Source organism: Nanorana parkeri, unplaced genomic scaffold (assembly GCF_000935625.1).
Source record: "Nanorana parkeri isolate BGI_ZX_2015 unplaced genomic scaffold, ASM93562v1 scaffold900, whole genome shotgun sequence".
Lineage (NCBI taxonomy): Eukaryota > Metazoa > Chordata > Amphibia > Anura > Dicroglossidae > Nanorana > Nanorana parkeri.
Window position 1 is genome coordinate 221,824 of NW_017307168.1, and position 19,444 is coordinate 241,267.

Here is a 19,444-nt window from a genome sequence, read left to right on the forward strand (position 1 = left end):
GGGGGTCTGATGTGAAGGGGGCTCCTGTATTAAAACCCATTTTTTGTGTGTTTTTGCATGGGGTCCCTCCTTAAAATCCATACTAAACCTCTATCTGAGATAAGGGTCTGGTATGGATTTTGGAGGGACCACATATCATTTTTTCACATTTACCTTAATACATTTTAGACTGGGGTGCCTCAAGATTTTGCATACTTTTAAAAAGTGTCATGACTGAAAAAAAGTTTAAGAAATGCTACTTCAAATAACCCATAGGTCTAGGAAACTTTAATCCTGAACTGCAAACGTGTATTTGTTAAATAAAGATTGCATATAGATAGTAAACTGCATTTAAAACAACAGTTTAAAAACTTGCAAATTATTTTTAAAAAAATAATATAAAATTACACAAAACTATTATATTTTTCCTGTAACCCTTTAGTTGCTGCAGCAGCAGTACTGCCTTGCAAACAAACTCCCAGCTTTTAAAATAGCCAAGAAGTTCCATGCTAAGTGGTCTACTCTTCTTGTAGAAGTAATCTGAGCATTAGAGATATTCTATTAATAATGATTATGATCACAATACCTGATTACATTTTTGGGAGTGTACATTGCCTATGTTTACCTTTTAGATTTTTGATCAGCATGAACACAAGGTCACATATGACAAAGCAGTTTTTTTTTCCGCCAGGGTTCCTTTAGGGTTCCATGTTCTGGAGCCATACCCATTCTTCAGAGTCTGACTCTGAAGAAGGGGCATATACCTAAAATATGAGATACAATTTAGGCCCCCCTTCTCCACCAGCTTGGATTGTGTTTGTATGTTACTTCCTTTTGGTTTCCCCAGTGTACATCTCAGAGCATCCACCTTGGTTTGTATTCTATTGCCACTAAGCACCAGGATCTATTTGAAGTCAACAGTGAATACATTGTCTGCAGTAGAGCCTAGGCCCCTCTTACCTGTGCTACTGCACCAGCAAATATGAGAGTCCAATCCAGCATCCATGAGCAGCCGGGAACTAAAAGACCATAGATGGACACACACAGGAATGGAAGCAGGTAGAACATGTTGACCAACATCTGGCAAGGATAAATAACTGTTACAGAACAGCAGCTTGTTGTATACTCACATCAATATTCAATATAAAGCAACATTTCTAATAGCTGTTGAACACTTTTATGTCTTTACAGCAGCTTTAGGTATGTAACCTATTTAAAGCTTACATGAAACCTGTACCCAGAGACATAGCTAGCGCCAGAGGCAAGAACAGAAAATTGTAGCAACAACCCCCCAACGCAGGACAACGCTGGGGAGTAAAACAGATTTTGGTGACGGGAACAGAGTATGGGGACATGGAGTGATAAGGACAGAGCAGGGGAGTAAAATTGAATTTTAAGGGGTGATGGGACAGTGCATGGGGACATGAGGTTATAGGGACAGAGAAGGGGAGAAGGGGAGATTTTTAAGGGGGTGATGGGGACAGGCAGATATCATTTGAAGTAGGGGACAGAGCAAAGAGAAGTAAAAGGGATTTTTTAAGGGGTGATGGGGATAGAGCAGGTTATGGCAGAAAATACTCCCAATGCGTTAGTATTGACATTCCTCTTGTGATCCAGATCAGTGCATTTGTACTTATGTATCTTTGCCAAACATCATTGAATTCACTGAATTTAAGTGCTAACTATACATACAGGATACCAATTGCGTACTTCATGAGGGGATAGAGCAGGTTATGGCAGTAAATTATCCAAACTACATATTTAGTTAACTCTCCTTCTCTTTCATCCCCAAGTCTTCTTCCATCTCTCAGCACTTTTTAGCTCTGTGTGTGGGGTATAGAGGGAGAGGTCATGTGAGGGTCAAAGGTGTGATGCTTCATTGGCTGGTGCACAGAGTTTTAATCTGGCTTTAAGCAACATCAGCTGACAGGCAATTGCCGGCTGGGAACTTCGTGCATTAGCCAATAAGTGAGTCAGCACTGCAGCTGCCATCAACGCCTCACCTCCTGGGAACCAGCCAATATGCAGTGGCGCTGCATGGGTGTCCACTGGTTGCCTCTATGATAAACTGAAGCGATCAGCGCTGCAGCCGCTCTCAACTCCCCACACCTGGGAACCAGCCAATAAGCAGCAGAGCTGCACATGAGTGAGATGGTAATGTGAGGTGATCAGCACTCCATCCAAAACCCAAAGAACCCACCCACTTCTTACCCCCACTGGGCACCAGGACCCGGCTGCGCCCCCTCGCAGCTGCACCTAGGCAAGTGCCTCATTCGCCTCACCATTCATACGGCCCTACCTGTACCATCTTCACAAAGTAAGGAGGAGAAGGAATGCACCCTGGAGCACCCTAAACTGCAGTCAGAGATGCTACCAGGGGATGTGTGAAGCCAAAAACATGATTTCTACCTGTTTATTCAGTTTTACCACACAAAAGACAACATAGATTGATGAGTACATTCCTTTAACTACCTGCTGTCCAGTGCAATTTCTTAATATTTGCACACACATGATAAAATATGATTTTTTGGCTAGAAAACAGCTTAAAACCCCCAACAATAATATATTTAAAATGCTAGTTGCAATTTTCTATGTTGCACGGTATTTGTGCAAATGTTTATCAAACCAGCATTATTAGGATAAAATATACAAAAATGAATTTTAGTACACAGAAACAGAATGGAATACCCATTTTTTTTGGGGGGGGGGGGGAAAAATATAAAACATGCATCGGGTAAATAGATACCAAAATGTCAAGCCTTAAAATTGTGTGCGCCTGCAAAACCGCTAAAAAACTACTATACCCAAAATTTCCCATAGGCAATGATTTAAAAGCTTCATCAGTTTAGTAATAAATGTGATTGATGGCCCTAGAATTATTGCTCCTACTCTGACGTTTGCGGTGATATGTAACAATGCAATTTTCGATTTTGCACGTAGGCGCACCCGCTGCGTGTTTGGGCTTGTATGTGCATGTACCAGGGGGTAGGGGACTTTAAGAAAACAATTTTGGCATTTTTTATATATAACTTTAATTTTGTTTTTTTTACACATTTAACTTTATTGCTATCACATAGGGGGTTAACGAGATCCTCTTTATGGAGACATCAGAGGTATGTCAGACCGTTAATGTCAACCGAGGTTCCCCAAAGAAGCTGATGAAGCAGCGATCTGCTTTACCAGCTTCTTCTCCTGGCTACAGGATACGGAGACATTTCAGAGTGATACGGGAAGTGATGTAATACACATCACTTTTGGGTCCAGTGATCAGGACAGATTTGCAACTGAGTGTGCTGATCTCCCTCTGATTGTAGAGGAGAGACCCGCCGTGCCAGTCCCAGGCCCGCACGTGGGACAGCGGAGCTAGGGGTAGCCGGCTGCAGCAGCAGATGGGGGGAGCACACTCAGCGGCAGTGTACAAGCGATCCGGCAGCTGTATACACTCCTGATCGCTTGTATGTGAACAGCCTTCGCCAGCTGTTTAAAACAGTACCATGTTCATGGCTGCTGCAGTGTTATGTATATATAAAAAAAAGAATGAGCTCTTACCTGAACCTTAGAATAGGCAGCTGGGTCCCTTAGGTATGGCTCATACTGGTAGATGTAAGTGAAACAATAGTCCGTAGGGCAATCCAAGACCAGCTATGAAGATAAAAGAAGGCACTTGGTAAAATCACATGAAAAAAAACAAAGTACATGCACTTTAGTTACTAATATAGACTTGAAGTTCTATTTTGCAAGTAAAAAGCCTCTTCTATTTTTCCTTATTTTAAAATAAAATACATCTACTGTCTCCATGCACCAAATCTTACTGCCATGATTTCCAGTTCATAATATTTAGTGCAGACTACACCGGGGCTCAAACAAACAACCCACTGAAAAAAATTCCTTGTATGTACAGCGAAAACTCCACGATTTCCTGAAAAGTAAAACGGATTACTATTACTTGGGTCTCCCCCATTGGACTATGCCTGGCTACATCTGGACTCCCCGTGAATAGCATATTTACATACATACAGAATTTAATTGGAACCGTACTTACGTACGGTGACCTAGGGATTGTTTCTTAAAGGTAGCATGCATTGCAACAATAAAACTATCAGCAGCTCTGGAGAAGATTAGATGCTCCTGGGTTCTGTTTTTTTGTGGAGGTTCTTCTGTTTACACAGGAAAGTGTTAACACTACCTAAATATCTAGAAAACAAGCCAAGCATTGTGCCTACACAAAATACCTATATCACTAAAACTGTCAGACGTCACCTGTTATGGTAAAACAAATATCCCCAATGTCCTGACGAAGCCCGGACTGTAATGCCTGGACTAAACCCCTAATAGAGAAGATATACCTTACTGGACATCCCGACTTATGGCTTATACCACCTTCGAATCACCAAAGATTCACCAAAGATAACATCACATGGATATCGCTAAACCCCTGTGAGTGCAAAATACCCATACCAAGGATTAATACGCAGGATCGTGTCCCCCGCGCAAAAAAACGAATAAAACCCTCCGTTTCCCTCCAAGTGGAGAGGTAAGCTACACATGAAAGAGACGGCGATCTGGATATCTGGATATGTGAGTAAAAGATTTTTCTTAAAATGCAAAAAATCTGTGTCTACACTAGACATAATATATAGAAAAGGACACACTGTGCAGAGAGCAAAGAAAGAACTTTATTACAAAAACATGCCGTAAAAGAAACATCACAGCCTATAAACACTAAAGGTGAGCAATTAAACCACCGACATCACACAAGGAAGCTTACCTCCAACCACTCGTAGTAATCTAACGATGGAATAGAATCCAATCACAGAAGATAATCACTACGAAAGCATTAAAGGGAAGAAACTATCTATAAACATCTCAAGATTTATGGATACAAGATAGCAAAGATATTGTACTATCAATGGGGAGACCGCATATTTAATCCACGGGTGAAATTAACCATACATGGGAAGGATATTCGAGGAACCACACATACCCTGAAAAACAACGGGAAAACTGCCACAAGTCCCGATAAAGGCTATACAATTCACAAGGGTTAAAATAGTTTGAATAAAGGCAACAAAAACAACAGTCAGTTCAAAAACTTTTTCTTTGTTCACTTTGTTTTTATTGGTCGACAAATACAGATTGGCCACGTTTGTTATATTCGGAATTTGAATAAATAAATATTTTTTCATTAAATTAAATTTATAGTCCGTCCCGATCTTTAAAGTAACCCTTGGACCGCCTCGAACTAGCAGACGGCCCGAACTCTGTTGTTTGGTCACCTGTTATGGTACCTTGGGATTGACTGTCCTTTACCAACAGTCCACTTGAAACACTAAACTTGCACAAATAACATTTCATAAATATCAACACAAAAATATGTTGTAATGCAATGTTCATTAGATAAACACGTGCAAGCAGGCAGGCTTTAATGGAAAAATGCAGTGTGTTTTGTATATCAATTTGAGACACTTTGGAGGTCATTCCGAATTTTATTGACATGTGCATCTAACCGCCTTCTGACCTGCATTTGACCTGCTTTAAGCTGGTTTGCATTCTTATCAACTTGAATGGGAAGCGAAGCAGATTTGAAGCGCACATAAACATGTCAACACTGGCCCAAATACTGTTAACTAATTGCAAGCACGTTGGTAAGAGGGGGTGAGAGAATTATGAAGAATTTCTTTGAATGGAAGAATTCCCAGGCAGCAATGCCTATGCTATAAAAATGACATTGCTATCAAAGCTGGGAGGAATGCAATTCACTGTTCTGTTTTTTTAATCATATCGTACATGCCCTTAAATACCTAATGGGAGCAACGATGGAAACAGCAGCTAGTGGTGGAACAAATACTAGATCTGCCTTTCATCCAACTACATACAAAGGTGGGAAGAATTATGGCCATCACCAAGCCTGGGGCATGTGGGTCGATACTAAAGTGGTGTCCAAATGGGGTTGAAAGAAGCAAATTGTCTTTGTTAGTCATCAAACAATATACAAAATGTACTATTTGAAGGTAATAGAGAAATGTGAAATTGTTCTTTCACATATTCAAATAACTGAACCTTGTTAATAGTTCAAAGACCTTTTGCTTATATTAGATTTGCCATAATACTGTATATTCATTGTCCCAGGGACTGGGCGATGATTGGATGGGAAATCCAAGGTTCTCTCCATGCAATCTAGTTCTTTTGGTGTAGTTACATTTATATTGCAAGCTGGGTGACAGACTGTGTGCAAGCTGACTCCCCTGTCAGTCCAGTGAGAAATAGTCTACGAGGCCACAGATCTGTTTTGTCACAATCTTCTGAGCCAAGCCTGCACATTCAATCCTAAGGCGAGTTTGTACTCCGTGCACTGGCGATGTTCAACCTCTCCATAGGATTGAATGGAGAGCAAACAGTGCATGCACAACCTGGGATCAAGATTTCATTGGTGATATTTTGTTGAATCAGAGACAGGATAGTATAAGACTGGCAGGGGACTTCAGGGTATTATCTGCATTTATATTATCGGGACTTACAATATAAGTGTAACTACACAAAACCTGCAGTTACACTTAAACTTTCTAAATGGATAATGAATTGCTGTGCTTTACATACCCTGATTTATTTATTGATTTTCATTAATTTTTAAAGGTGCATGTAACCTCCTTCTGACCTGCAAGAAAGGCTGGGCCTGCGACAAGGTTTAAAGTTTTATTTTCCCATGGCAGCACTCCCTGACATTAAAATACTTTTAAAAAAAATAAAACTATGACTAAAAAAACAGATCAGGGTATTAGAATTGTTCCACTGTTACTATCTTTAGGAAAATGAATAATCATTTCAAAAATGAAAAGGCCTGTATCTATAGTAAGGAACCAGAAGTTTCCTTTTATTTTCCAGACGACCAAGATCTGGCTGACTGCTATTAGTAACTTGGTCATTCTAAATGTATATACAATAGACTGCAGCTATAGAATGCCTCAGACTGTCTATGGTGAAATACTTACCAGGCCCCTGAAAAGAGTGAAAACAATGGCACCTAATAGATATAGAATCAGAGCCATGTCTACAGGTCGCTCAAAGATTCCTTTACTTTGTGCAGCCTCCACCTAATAAAGAAACAAAAATATTTATATTGAAGACAGCCATGGGTTTTCTAAGCCACACTGGTCAATAAGCAACTCTTACCTTTTCAGCAGGAAACTTTGGAAAAGCATGACTTTCTCTGAATATCCTTATTCCAGCCCATACAGGGAGAAATAGATATGGAATATTAAGAATGAAGGCAGGACGGATTTCAGTGCCATACTTTCCTGAAACAAAAACAATGTCTAATAAATTATTACAGTAGGAAAACATGAACCATCTTACATGCCATAGCCAAAGGGTCTTGCTGTCTTTGTACAACTGAACTGACACTGATTGAGTGTTGGGTCTACGGAAACTTTTAATTATAGAACAAAAAGAAATACTCTCCCAGAATCATCCATCATTTATCCTAAAAGTGACAGGTTTATATCTGTCCAACCATTGTGACATTTCTCCTACAAATCAGAAACAACTGGATCTGAGATAAGCACTGACTATTTTCAATGACTTTTTCAATCAAACTGCTAGCTGTGCAGGATTTTACAGAGCTTGTATTCAGTGACACGGATGATATAGTAAATTCTATTAAAATAGAAAAATGTTAAGTGTTTTAATTCATCAACAATGATATCGGTATATGTTCCAATGCCATTAGCACCAATTGAATAAGGAGCAATTTTACAGTAATAAAGCAGTCTGTAATGAACAATTAACTTTTCCTCCACAGTTTATTTATTGTATATATTTTCAAAATAACAGCAGATACATTTTCATTCACTGATTCATGGATTTGGCAGAAAAGATCTCTGAAAATGGACAGAAAACCTTACATTGAGAGCATTAATATAACATTAGTTGGCTTCATACTTGCAGAAAAGGTTGTCAACAGGATTGAATTAAAAGGTAGCTCATAATTCTTTAATTAGAGGCAGACCAGGGATGTAGCTACAAAGTAGAGAACTGTCTGCTGGTGGGTCAGCGTGAGACAAGACTATGCCCTTGTCTCCTGGCCCAAACTGCATCATGACTATTTCTATGAGTGCAATACAAAGAAAAATAGCAGTGGGGATGTAGCTTATTTCTGGATGTTTCATGTTATCTGTGCAAGTGTGTTCTTTTATTTGAAGCTTCAGGAAGGCTACCAGAGGGCAAAATAGAATTCATGGGACAGCAGAAATAATTAGAATGATATGCTTTTAAAGGTGTTTATTGGGAAGGGACATGACGCAAAACACTGGGCAAAAGACTATTAGCTGGATGGAAAATACTAAACCTTGAGAAATGTGTTAAACCGTATTAAAACCCAAAAGCACAAATGTTATAAAGTGCAGTGTACCAATGCTTACCAATATGGTGGTTGCATCAGTTTTAATTTATTTTCACCTGGTGATCTGGCAAGTTATTCGTCAACTTCCTTTAACAGATCAAACTGCCAAGCAAATGTAGCAGATAGAAGGCCGAAACAAACCATTTAATACTGACAGGGATGCTCACAATGGTTAGCGGATATTAACTTATGTAAATCCTTTGTCCCAAAAGAAAAAAAGTGTTAGCTCTAATAAAAAAAAGTGTTGTCTGGATTTTGGATTAAATTTGTTAGCCAAGTCCTTCTAAATCTGCATCTAAGACCACCCTCTCCACAGGCTAATAATGGTAATAATGCTGCTGTCCAAGGCTGTTGCTCCTCCATAGAGTGGAGCCATCTTAAGACAGAAAGTGTGTTACTGGCCGTATCACCAGGTGAAAATAAAGGAATAAAAGTCTAAAAAAATTAAATAAGTTCAGCCATCACAGGTAAGGATTGGTAAGCTGCAATATATAAAATTTTTGTTTTTAGGTTTAGGCTGCTTGGGGCTGCACATGGATGGAGGAGACATTGATGCTCCCCCCTCCCCCACCACCACCTGGAGAGGAAGAAGAGGGCATGAGGACAGAGCACATCACCACCGTAAGTCCCTTTTCTTTCTTACACCACTGACCTTCCCACTGCGTCACCTTACTGACCTCCAGACTGCGTAACCTTGCTGACCTCCGCACTGCATCACCTTGCTGACCTCCGCACTGCGTCACATTACTGACCTCCGCGCACGGCGTCCCATTACTGTCCTCCACGCACTGCGTCACATTACTGTCCTCCACGCACTGCGTCACATTACTGACCTCCACGCACTGTTTCACCTTACTGACCTCCCCACTGCGTCACCTTACTGAGCCCCGCACTGCGTCACCTTACTGACCTCCGCACTGCGTCACCTTACTGACCTCCGCACTGCGTCACCCTTGCTGACCTCCACGCACTGCGTCACATTACTGTCCTCTGCGCACTGCGTCACATTACTGACCTCCCCACTGCGTCACCTTACTGAGCTCCGCACTGCGTCACCTTACTGACTTCCGCAATGCGTCACCTTACTGAGCTCCGCACTGCGTCACCTTACTGACTTCCATGCACTGCTTCACCTTAGTGACCTCCGCACTGCATCACCTTACTGACCTCTGTGCACTGCGTCACCTTACTGACCTCCGCACTGCGTCACCTTACTGACCTCCGCGCAATGCGTCACCTCACTGACCTCCGCGCACTGCGTCACCTTACTGACCTCCGCGCACTGCGTCACTTTACTGACCTCCGCGCACTGCGTCACCTTACTGACCTCCGCACTCTGGATGGGCACAGTGGCAATGGAAGAGCCAGATTTGGGGGGGGCTTATTTTCTGGCAGTGCCCCTCCCGAGACTAGACTCTGGATCCGCCCCTGCCCGCCCCCCCTACTGCCTCAGGCGGCATATAGGGTAGGATCAGTCCTGCTGTTCAATATTAAATGTAAACTACTTTTTTAAAGTAGCTAATGACAGCAAAAGTATATGTGACTGCTTTTAAAGCTTTCTTAAAGGGCAAAATAAATAGCCAACCATAGTCAGATGATGATAGTGGCGATGACATTCTAGCACATAGGGTATGTGTAGAAGTATTGCATTTTTGTTTTTATATGTGGGTTGTTATGAACTGCGCATCTTTAACTTATGGCTTATGTACTGCATGTGGCATCAAACAGATCCGAATTTTACCCTAGAAAAGACATGCAATATTGCTACGGGCTCTTAAATTATGAAATGTTATAGCATAGTGTGATCTAAATACAAAAACTGTAAAGATGAATGAGTGTTATTTGTTTTTTAAATCATTAACCAACTGGAGACAGACAGGTTCACAGATACTTTCCGATGAGTGAGTATATATTATTTAACATGATGGATACTTTATAGCCATCCTAATGTGGATATATCCCTGGATGCATGACCTGTATTGCAGAAAGGTCTGACAAGTGATAGATGTTGGACTTGTTGTCTTACCAATCACATTCCCAGGCAGAAACACCACCATGCTCATGAGTAGAGAGCCCAACCAAAAAAGTCCAACTGCTTTGTAGTTTGTCCTACATAGGGAGAAGCAGACAGATCTTATTTATCAAAAAAACAACACAGCTGTAGCATTAGAAATATGAACCTTTAACTGCTTGAAGACCAGGTGTTTAGATCCCCTACCTGGCCAGGCCATTTTTCAGTGTTCAGCGCTGCGGTACTTTGACTGACACCAGTGTACTTTCACTGTTTAAAGATGATCAGTTTGTAGTACTGAGGCTAAAGGTATGGTTTCTATAGTTATGCTTACTGACGATAAAGAACCATCAAAGCAGGTAAAGTTATATCTTTTTCTTATACCGTATATACTCGAGTATAAGCCGTCCCGAATATAAGCCGAGGTACCTACTTTTACCCCAAAAAACTGGGAAAAATTATATCTTATCATTCAGATATTTACAGATGAATTTAGTGTGTATGGCGTGGGGTTTTTTTTAAATTTCATTTCTGGCAGTTGAACTCTACAAGACCTTTAAAGCAATATTAAACCTTCATTTTTTTTCTTTGTATGATTATGAGGGTTAGACTTACTTGGAACTGTTTTTATTTTTTCTTCTTTAAACTTTATTTCCTTGCTCTCTAGTTGTCCCCAAACTGCTGGACACCATCACCGCCCACCTCCACCCCCTTCCCCCACGTGTGCAGGTTTCTCCTTAATTCAGAGAATGCATTAAGGTAAAAAAACAGCAAGCCGTTAGTAATAATCTAAAGCATATATAGACCAAAGAAATTAAAAATGGTATATGTTGCCGCTTACCAGCCCTTAGATGTGGTGGATGCATTGCTTTTCATTTTTCAGGCTTTGTTTTCCTTTTATTTTAACACACTTTCTTTCCAAGGGTGACAAGACTGACTCACATGCACTGTTTCTATAGAGATGTAGTGTTGTCATCCCAGGCTGCTATCCTGATTTGCTATCCTGATTTGTATTACAAACACCTTCTACTCTCCTCATCCCCATAACATAGAAGTTTTGAAGATGATATCCTTAACAGTCCTGCTGTTTTAGTTATTTAAAGACAAAACAAGATTGTCTTACCCACGAGCAATTCCTGCCAGCATAGCCAAGTAGAGCAGGTAATGCACTGTCCCATCCCACAGGCAAATGAGCATTCCATGCGCAGTGCGGAGGTATGGCTCCCCCTAGGGGACAAAAAAATGTATATATTCTCTAAGAGCTTTTAGGCATTTTAATACAGGTCAGCACATCAAAACATGGGTCAACATACCATAAAATGCAAAAGAGCAAATTGTACCCTACTACTAACTCGTCCACCACACAGGACATTATTCAGTCAACTCTCTGTATCAATAAGTTATACTGGCAGTGAAAAAGAATGTACATATACATTACAACAGAACTGAATTGTTTTCTTTCAATTATACCCAATGTTACCATTACCAAATTTTGATCCAGCAAATTGACCTGACTGCCTATTAGAGAAGGGGACCAAAGTGGAACTTTTTTTCTCCTCCTGTGTGGCAAATTATTGGCCGAGTGGTTTTGCTGTGCCCTGCCCTGAGCTAAAACTGCAGAAGCTGTGTGAAATTAAACTTCAGTGACATGAACCAACCTTTCTAATTATGTAACTTGTTGAAGCTAATAAAATAAGAACTGGGTAACGGTTTACTGAAGAACTGTTATTAACTGCTCATATACACCTAATTGCCATTTTCCTAACCTAATCACATATCAATAAAAAGAAAATAGGTTTGAGAAATTAATTTTGGAAAAGCATAAAATTGTGTCCGGAGTTTTGGAAATGTAAAAATGTAAAAGGGTTACACACTTTACAGTTAAAATCATTAAAAACTCAGAAATTGAAACTCTGATAGGTGTATTGGCTATGGACATTTTCAAACCAGTTATTCCTACCTCTTTCATGTAAAACTCCATAAATCCCTTTATGTAGCCATCTTCTTCTAGCCATATTATTAAGTCAATAACACTTGTGAAGGAGAAAATCGCAAAAACTAAGAACAATTAAACAAAAGGGAAAAAAATCAAATTATCAAACAAGTATTTTGTGATCATTTATGGTAATGTATCTATAAATTTGCAATATAGCTGAGACAAGTGAAAATAACACATATAGTTATCACTAAGGGTTCATGCACAATTGGCTTTGCATATAAAAGACTGCTGATTTGCATCATTATGTTCTTCAGTTTTGGTCAAGTTTTTTCAGTATGTGGCAATACTTTCTTATATTGTAAGGAAAAAGAAAACAATCTGAAATGTATCAAAGGAGAGAATTTAGAACTTAGTGACTGCAGCATATGAATAGGAAGATTTTACGGCTATATATTGTCAGTAGAAAAACTAACATCATGTGCCCTGGCCTACCTCAGGTCTATTAATGACCTGTACCCATTAGTCAATGAAATTATGATAATCCCTAATTACTTCTCAACATGCAATTGTCTCCTTCTCATGGCTATAATGAAGCCACCTCAGAGCTATGAACTCTGAGCATTAGGTTGGCAATCGGTGGAAACAGATCCTTTCATTTAATGTCTGGAGTTTAGTACTGGTTCCAGTCAGAGGTAGCTGAATAATCTAAAGTTGGCCATACATAGAGGGATGTGAACCTTTATCTATCTATACCCATTTAAGAGCCCAGACAGTTGTTCCCAACAAAAAATGCAGTGCAGCATTATTTTTGCAGAATCATCAGAGAACAATATGCTGTTTGGCATTTGTGATTACTTTTCAGGCGTTTCTCCATGTGCCCTGATATTACAGTCTATGCACTATATAAAGTTGTCTTCCTGCACAGTCCTGGCAAGATTATGTGGAAACATTATCCATGCATAGCCACATTATTATGCATCAAAGATTTTAGCCTCAATTTTACCTAAAATTTTAGGTCACACAACTGATTTTTCTTTTAAATGGTCTTTTTTTTGATAGCAACATTATATTTTATACAATTTTACAGTACAGCATAAAGTAAACATAAACACATTGTTAACTATACCGAATATAAAAGGAGACAATAATTACTCCGCTTGTCCACTTGTCATGGGTTTGCAGTTTAATTAAAAAAAGAAATAGGCACAAAAGCACAGAAAATGAAAAACATACTCTGAAGCAGAGAATGGACCTTGCAACTCATAAAAATGAGAGTGCAATGCAAAGTGAACCTGAGGCCTCCTACATGGTCCAAAGTAAAAAGTAGCAGGGGATAACAAAGACCCCTTTAACAATAGGTCCCTCTGTAATGCAAAAAAAAAAAAAAATGACGAGGGCTGCTATGGTCACTCTGTTACTGAATATCCTACCTTCATATTGGCCATTAAGTATGAGGGGAGTGTAAAGGGACAATTATAGTATGACCATGGCTGCTCTAATTACTTTTATGCATTATAAAGTGACCTAGGTGTCCAATCAATTGTAAATTAATATGAAGATTTGAAGCTTGAATTTAGCATGTGAAGAAATAGGCAGCCAGGACAGAAACTGACAGAAGGCAATGGTAGTAGAAAACTTGATATAGAAACGGGGATTAGTCTGGCAGCTCTATTTAAGATTAATTGAAGTGGTAAGATTACATGAGTGAAGACCCTTTTAGTAAAACAAAATTACAAACATGAGGCAAAAGGATTAAAACTAGTGCACTTCTGAATAAGAAACCTACCTTTGGGATAAACACCGACTGTGAGCTTTATCTTTTTGTCCAACATCAGTGCCTAACTTCACAAATGTACTCTTGGCTAAGTGGGCACAATTTCCCACAGAAACACTCTTGGGGGAATCTATCAAAACTGGAGCAGACAAAATCTGGAGCAGTTGCCATGTGCAACCAATCAGATTCTCTTTTCAGTTTGTTTAGTTAAGATTTGAAAATTAAAGAGAGAAGCTGATTGGTTGACATGCACGGCTGCTCCAGATTTTGTCTGTTCCAGTTTTGATAAATTACCCTCAATATGTATTTGCTACAGGGGAAGGGGCATTAAGGCAAATGTGCTGCTTTGCCCTGCTTTGCATTTAGTTATTTGTTGCTGAAAATGTATCAAACAGATAAATCCTAATAGTTATTTATAAATGAATTTAACAAAATGAAAAAAATATATATATATATATATATACATAAGCTGCACTGTAAGTACCCAGCGACACATTTATAGACACTGATGCCAAATATGCTTACTCTCAATCTACATCACTCCCAACTTTGTATGCCCAATTCTCTGCTAAGAGAAGTGTTTGAAAAGCATGATCCATCAGTCTTACCCTGACATTATGCTCCATTCAGGTTCAATTAATATAAGTAATGATATGTTCAAAGGCAAAGCCATCAGCTTCACTATAAATGCCAACAAAACTGAATATTTACTAACATGCAAAAATGAAATTAACTGATAAAAATGTGACAAGCTAAAGTGTAGAAAAAGCTGACGAGTAAAAAAAAAATAAAGAAAAAGATTACATTTTTTTAAGAAATGTTAGGAAAGGCGCTTTGGAGAGCTACTTAATTTTATAGCACTTACCATAAAACAGAGGGTCCTGGGGAGGGTTTCCTTGTGCAAAGTAATATAACAGGACCAGCAAAGACAGAAGTACTAGCACTCCGAGAGCAGCTATAGCAACTGGGCTAAATGATGGAAAAACAGGTCACACAGAGGCACTTCTTCAGTTTTAAGATTCAAGACATTCAGAGACTCATTTTATTTAGACACCAATGTACTGAAAACTACTACAAAACATAAAATGACCTTAAGAGTTTTACATGTATCTTACAGGTACAACACTCATATAAATAAAATACAGCTGATGCTTGCATTTGTACTGAGCAGTCTTGTAAACTGCATTATTCATAGGGGATAACAACTAAAGGGTATATGTGACAATAAAGCTGTTCAGAAAATTGCTAATAGTACCAGAAAACGGTGTGACTAGGCAAACATCATCAAGGTTACTCCATTTAACTAGAAATCTATCCATTTTTTGTTGTGGATAGAAAGGGGAAAAGGTAGAACCATTTACCTGTTTACTGCTGTCTGTACACAGATTGGGAAGATTTCCCCTCATGTCCTGTTCCGGAGACACAACAGGAAGTGAGAGAAATCTCCCCAAAAACACTTTTCACTGGCATAGACCTTTCACATCAAAGAATGAAATATACCGTGGTAGTAAGAATCTGCTCAGTCAGTGGGTACTAATACAGGATATGTCTACATGAAAGCAGACAGCATATGCATGTGGTCAGTTGAAAAGAATCTGCAATAAAGCAGGAGTATTCATGGGAAACTTACTTCTGCCATAGCCACACCTTGAAGGCCTGTTTTTTTAATCTCATATTAAAAAAGTGAAACCCTCATAGGCAAGGTTTGTGAACCGTAAAATTAGATGTATTTATTGCAACTACATGCTTAGTTCCCCCACCAGGCTGATAATTGCATTCAGTCCAAATCCAACGATCTTCACCGTGTGGTCCCACGCAGAACTGTTCAACTTTCTTTCAGAAAATGGCCGCCATTTACTGCACATGCATACCGCAGCCCTACTGCAATAAGAAAATCTTACTCAAAGGGCCCCCAGTTGTCCTTTCAATATTGGAGTTCTATCTCTACTTGTCCCATTGAAATTGCTCAGGATAGCTTGCAATTATTTTTATCTAGACCATATTTGATCATTTTTGGTCTGTTTGACATAAGGAAAGGAGAAGTCATTGAGGGGCGGTAAATTTCCCCTGGCTTTCTATCCTATGTACAGGAATAGCGGTACCCAGACCGGGTTTTCGGGTTGACTTTGGGTCTGAATAATCCAGCTCGGGTTTTGTGTCTCTCACCTGGATTGTTGATTGCTTAACGATTGCTTATCCAGGTGAGATTCAAGGGGGAAGGCTGAAGCATGATGTTGCTCTGGCCCGGGACTCAGAGAGTAGTCTGAGAGAGCTACAAGTCGGATGGTTGTGAGTGGAAGGTTGCTGAAAGTCCTTTTTGTTTTGTGAGGTGGCTGAGATAAGCTCACCCCCTGGTAGATGGGAAACCTGCCTGTTTAGTCAGAGCCTGGATGGCAAGGATTTGTTTTCTGTTTTATTTTGTTTTATTGCAACCTTTTAAATAAAAACACTGACTGCAAGTCAGATAAACGAAGGACTTTGCTGCCTGGACTGCCTTTTTCCCAGGGAAGGTGATCCCCCATTTGAGCTATACCCCACACATCTGTTACATTTAACAAAACCCTTTCAATGGTATATCTGAATGATAGGTGCAAAAAAAGCACTGATCTTGCCAAAAATCCAGCCAGCTAACAGCTTGCTGTGCGGCATTGTTATCAGTTACATTATTTCTAGATATTTCTAAGGTGTACAGGACCCACCCATCTATGCTTTGGACAACTATGTTTTTTTGACAGCAGCAGGTCTCTGTAGACCTGACCTAGAGTGACAACCATAGCTCCCTCCATGGATAGCGTGGAGTGAATAAGCATTGTCACCCTAGGACAGTAAGTGTGTTGCTGGCAGCATCATCAGGGGAAAATAAAGGAAAAGCATGAAACAAATTCAACCACCACACTTAAACTTACATTAAACTCAGGAGTTACATTTTAAAAATACATTCAAGTACCTTAAAGTGAAACTATACGCAGGAGTTAAACCTTATAAATGCATTCAAGTACCCCAACTATTAACAAAACTGTATCTTGAGGATCACTCATCTGTAGATCCTCAAATCATCTCTGAACTCATGCCCACACTGTCCTTCCTTCTGGAGGGTGGCTACTTTTGTTCTCCATGGTCCCTGTGTGTGTTGTAAAGTATCCACCGCTCCAAGCTCGTCCTGTGATAGACTACAATCTCAATACAAATAATTTAACAAAATGAGATTGTAGTCCATAACAGGAGCAAGCTTGGAGCGGTGACTACTTTACAAAACACACAGGGACCATGGGGAATAAAAGTAGTCACCCTCCAGAAGGAAGGACAGTGTCAGCATCAATTCAGAGATACATTTGTGTAAATAGTTAGGGTACTTGAATGCATTTTTAAGATTGAACTCCTGTGCTTAGTGTCACTTTAAGGACTGGTAAACTGCAATATTGTACAGGTTTGTTATTGGGTTTAAATACACTTTAAAGTCTGTTTATTAGCTCAATACTGAAACTAAAGTGTTTACAAAACTGGTTTGCAAATGCTGTGTAAAGGTTTGCTCTACATTTTGCTCTTTCACGTGCTGTTGCCCGTATGTTAAAAGGTCGTAGAGCGAACATCAAACTAAACTCTGCCTGCAATGTATAAAGTACAACCCAAGCATACACTGCGTATGTACTGCATTTTTCACATCAGTCCATACTCCCAATTTATATTCTGTTGTCCCGAATGCAATTACGCACACAAGGTCAAAGGTTAGAGGAAACCAAATAAACAAAAAGTAGATTTTTTTGTTTAAGGAACCTGAGGTACCTGGAGGTAATTCAAACAAACAGAGGAATAATGCACAAAGCTATGCAAATGGTACTCCTTGCTGGTACTGCAGAACAACAGTGCTGCAAGGTCACAGTGCTAGCCACTGAGTTACCATGCTGTCCCTCATAGCAAGGTAACACGTACAACACAACAAATTTGTCCGTGTGGACAGCAGCTTTTTAAATTTCTGTATGCAATTCCCAGAACAGAAGGCAAATTGGATTCAAGTTCTGTAAAACTGCCACAGCTACTAGGATCTTTCAGATAATGAAAAAGTCCTAATTTGGACCCTATTACCTCTGATAAAAGCCAAATGGGATGACATTATCTGCCAGTCTCCTAAGATACAAATTACAATAATGACAAGGATTTATTTCAGGCTGAGTCTGAGATCAAAGTATACATATGGCAGTAATTAGTCATCCCCTTGCAACTGAAATGCAAAGTAATTTCTGTCAGTTCTATTTCAAGTAAACATATTTTTAAAGGGGAGCTTCCTAACATTTATCCATTACAAATAAGTTTATCACATGGTTACTGTACATCCCTTCTGCTAGTGCAGACAAAGAAATGTAATCTAATAGATTCTTCCATCCACGCTAATTAGTATAGATGGAGGAATTTTCACCTGCCAGCTATTGTATTAGAAAGTCAGCACCCGCAGCTGTCTGAATACCCATAACATTTTCAATCGGATTGGATGCAATTACTGACCCATTGACAACTTTCCACCCAGCTACTTAAATTTTCAATTGAAGTTTGTTGAGCTGGGCGGTGCCCAGAACCACCTATTCGAAATTCAGCAGGAATCGATCAAAGTTTAAGCGATGGCTTCTCTTACGGTAGACTATAAAGTCTACTGTATAGGAAACAGTGCTATTGATATCAAAAGCTTTATTCCTTTCATGTTCATAAATAGTTTCATCCAAAGACAGACTGGACAGTATGGTGGCTAAATGGTTCGCACTCTTGTCTTGCAGAATTGATTACTGTTAGGATGCGATCTGCAAATCTTCTGTTTTTTGTTACTACTCACATAGGTATAGGTTATTACAATTTAAAATATACTGGTAGGTAACCATCATCTTACAAACCTGCCCTTGGCCTGAATAAGCTACTACACAATGGTTGGTTGCATTAAATAAGGAGGGTAGGGAGCTAAGCCAGCAACCTGAGCTGGCACCAGAAACGTCAAATATGCTGCTTGATGCACAGTAGAACAGGATGGTACCATAGATAAATCTGTGTTTATGTCAAGGCCGTTTTAAATCATACTCCTGATTTTCCCACTACCTCTGCCATGGTAGTCAATCCCATGCTCCTACACTTTTCTCATACAAAACTGTGTAACATTTTTTCTTTTTTTATTACAAACTTGGAAATGGAGATAAGCTACGAAGGAAAGGGAGACAGAAGCAAGCATCTCAAAAAAAGAGTTGATGGGCACCAGGAACAGAGACATATAGTAAAATGGCTATGTATGATATATTATTCCTTTTTACCTATCATTTTATTCATATTTATGAAATCACTTCTATATTATATAATACTATATAT

The 19,444-nt window shown here is 39.4% G+C and overlaps 1 protein-coding gene across 1 annotated transcript in view; it reads right to left on the reverse strand.

Annotated features, from left to right (window-relative positions):
• Positions 1-19,444, reverse strand: part of TM6SF2 (transmembrane 6 superfamily member 2) — a 28,740-nt gene that overhangs the window by 3,587 nt on the left and 5,709 nt on the right. The window contains exons 2-9 of the mRNA XM_018565924.1: positions 14,967-15,070; positions 12,349-12,446; positions 11,512-11,615; positions 10,404-10,486; positions 7,150-7,274; positions 6,969-7,070; positions 3,529-3,621; positions 940-1,059 (exon numbers count right to left, since the gene is read on the reverse strand). Coding sequence (XP_018421426.1) covers positions 940-1,059; positions 3,529-3,621; positions 6,969-7,070; positions 7,150-7,274; positions 10,404-10,486; positions 11,512-11,615; positions 12,349-12,446; positions 14,967-15,070 — 829 coding nt within the window. The remainder of the gene's footprint in view (positions 1-939; positions 1,060-3,528; positions 3,622-6,968; positions 7,071-7,149; positions 7,275-10,403; positions 10,487-11,511; positions 11,616-12,348; positions 12,447-14,966; positions 15,071-19,444) is intronic.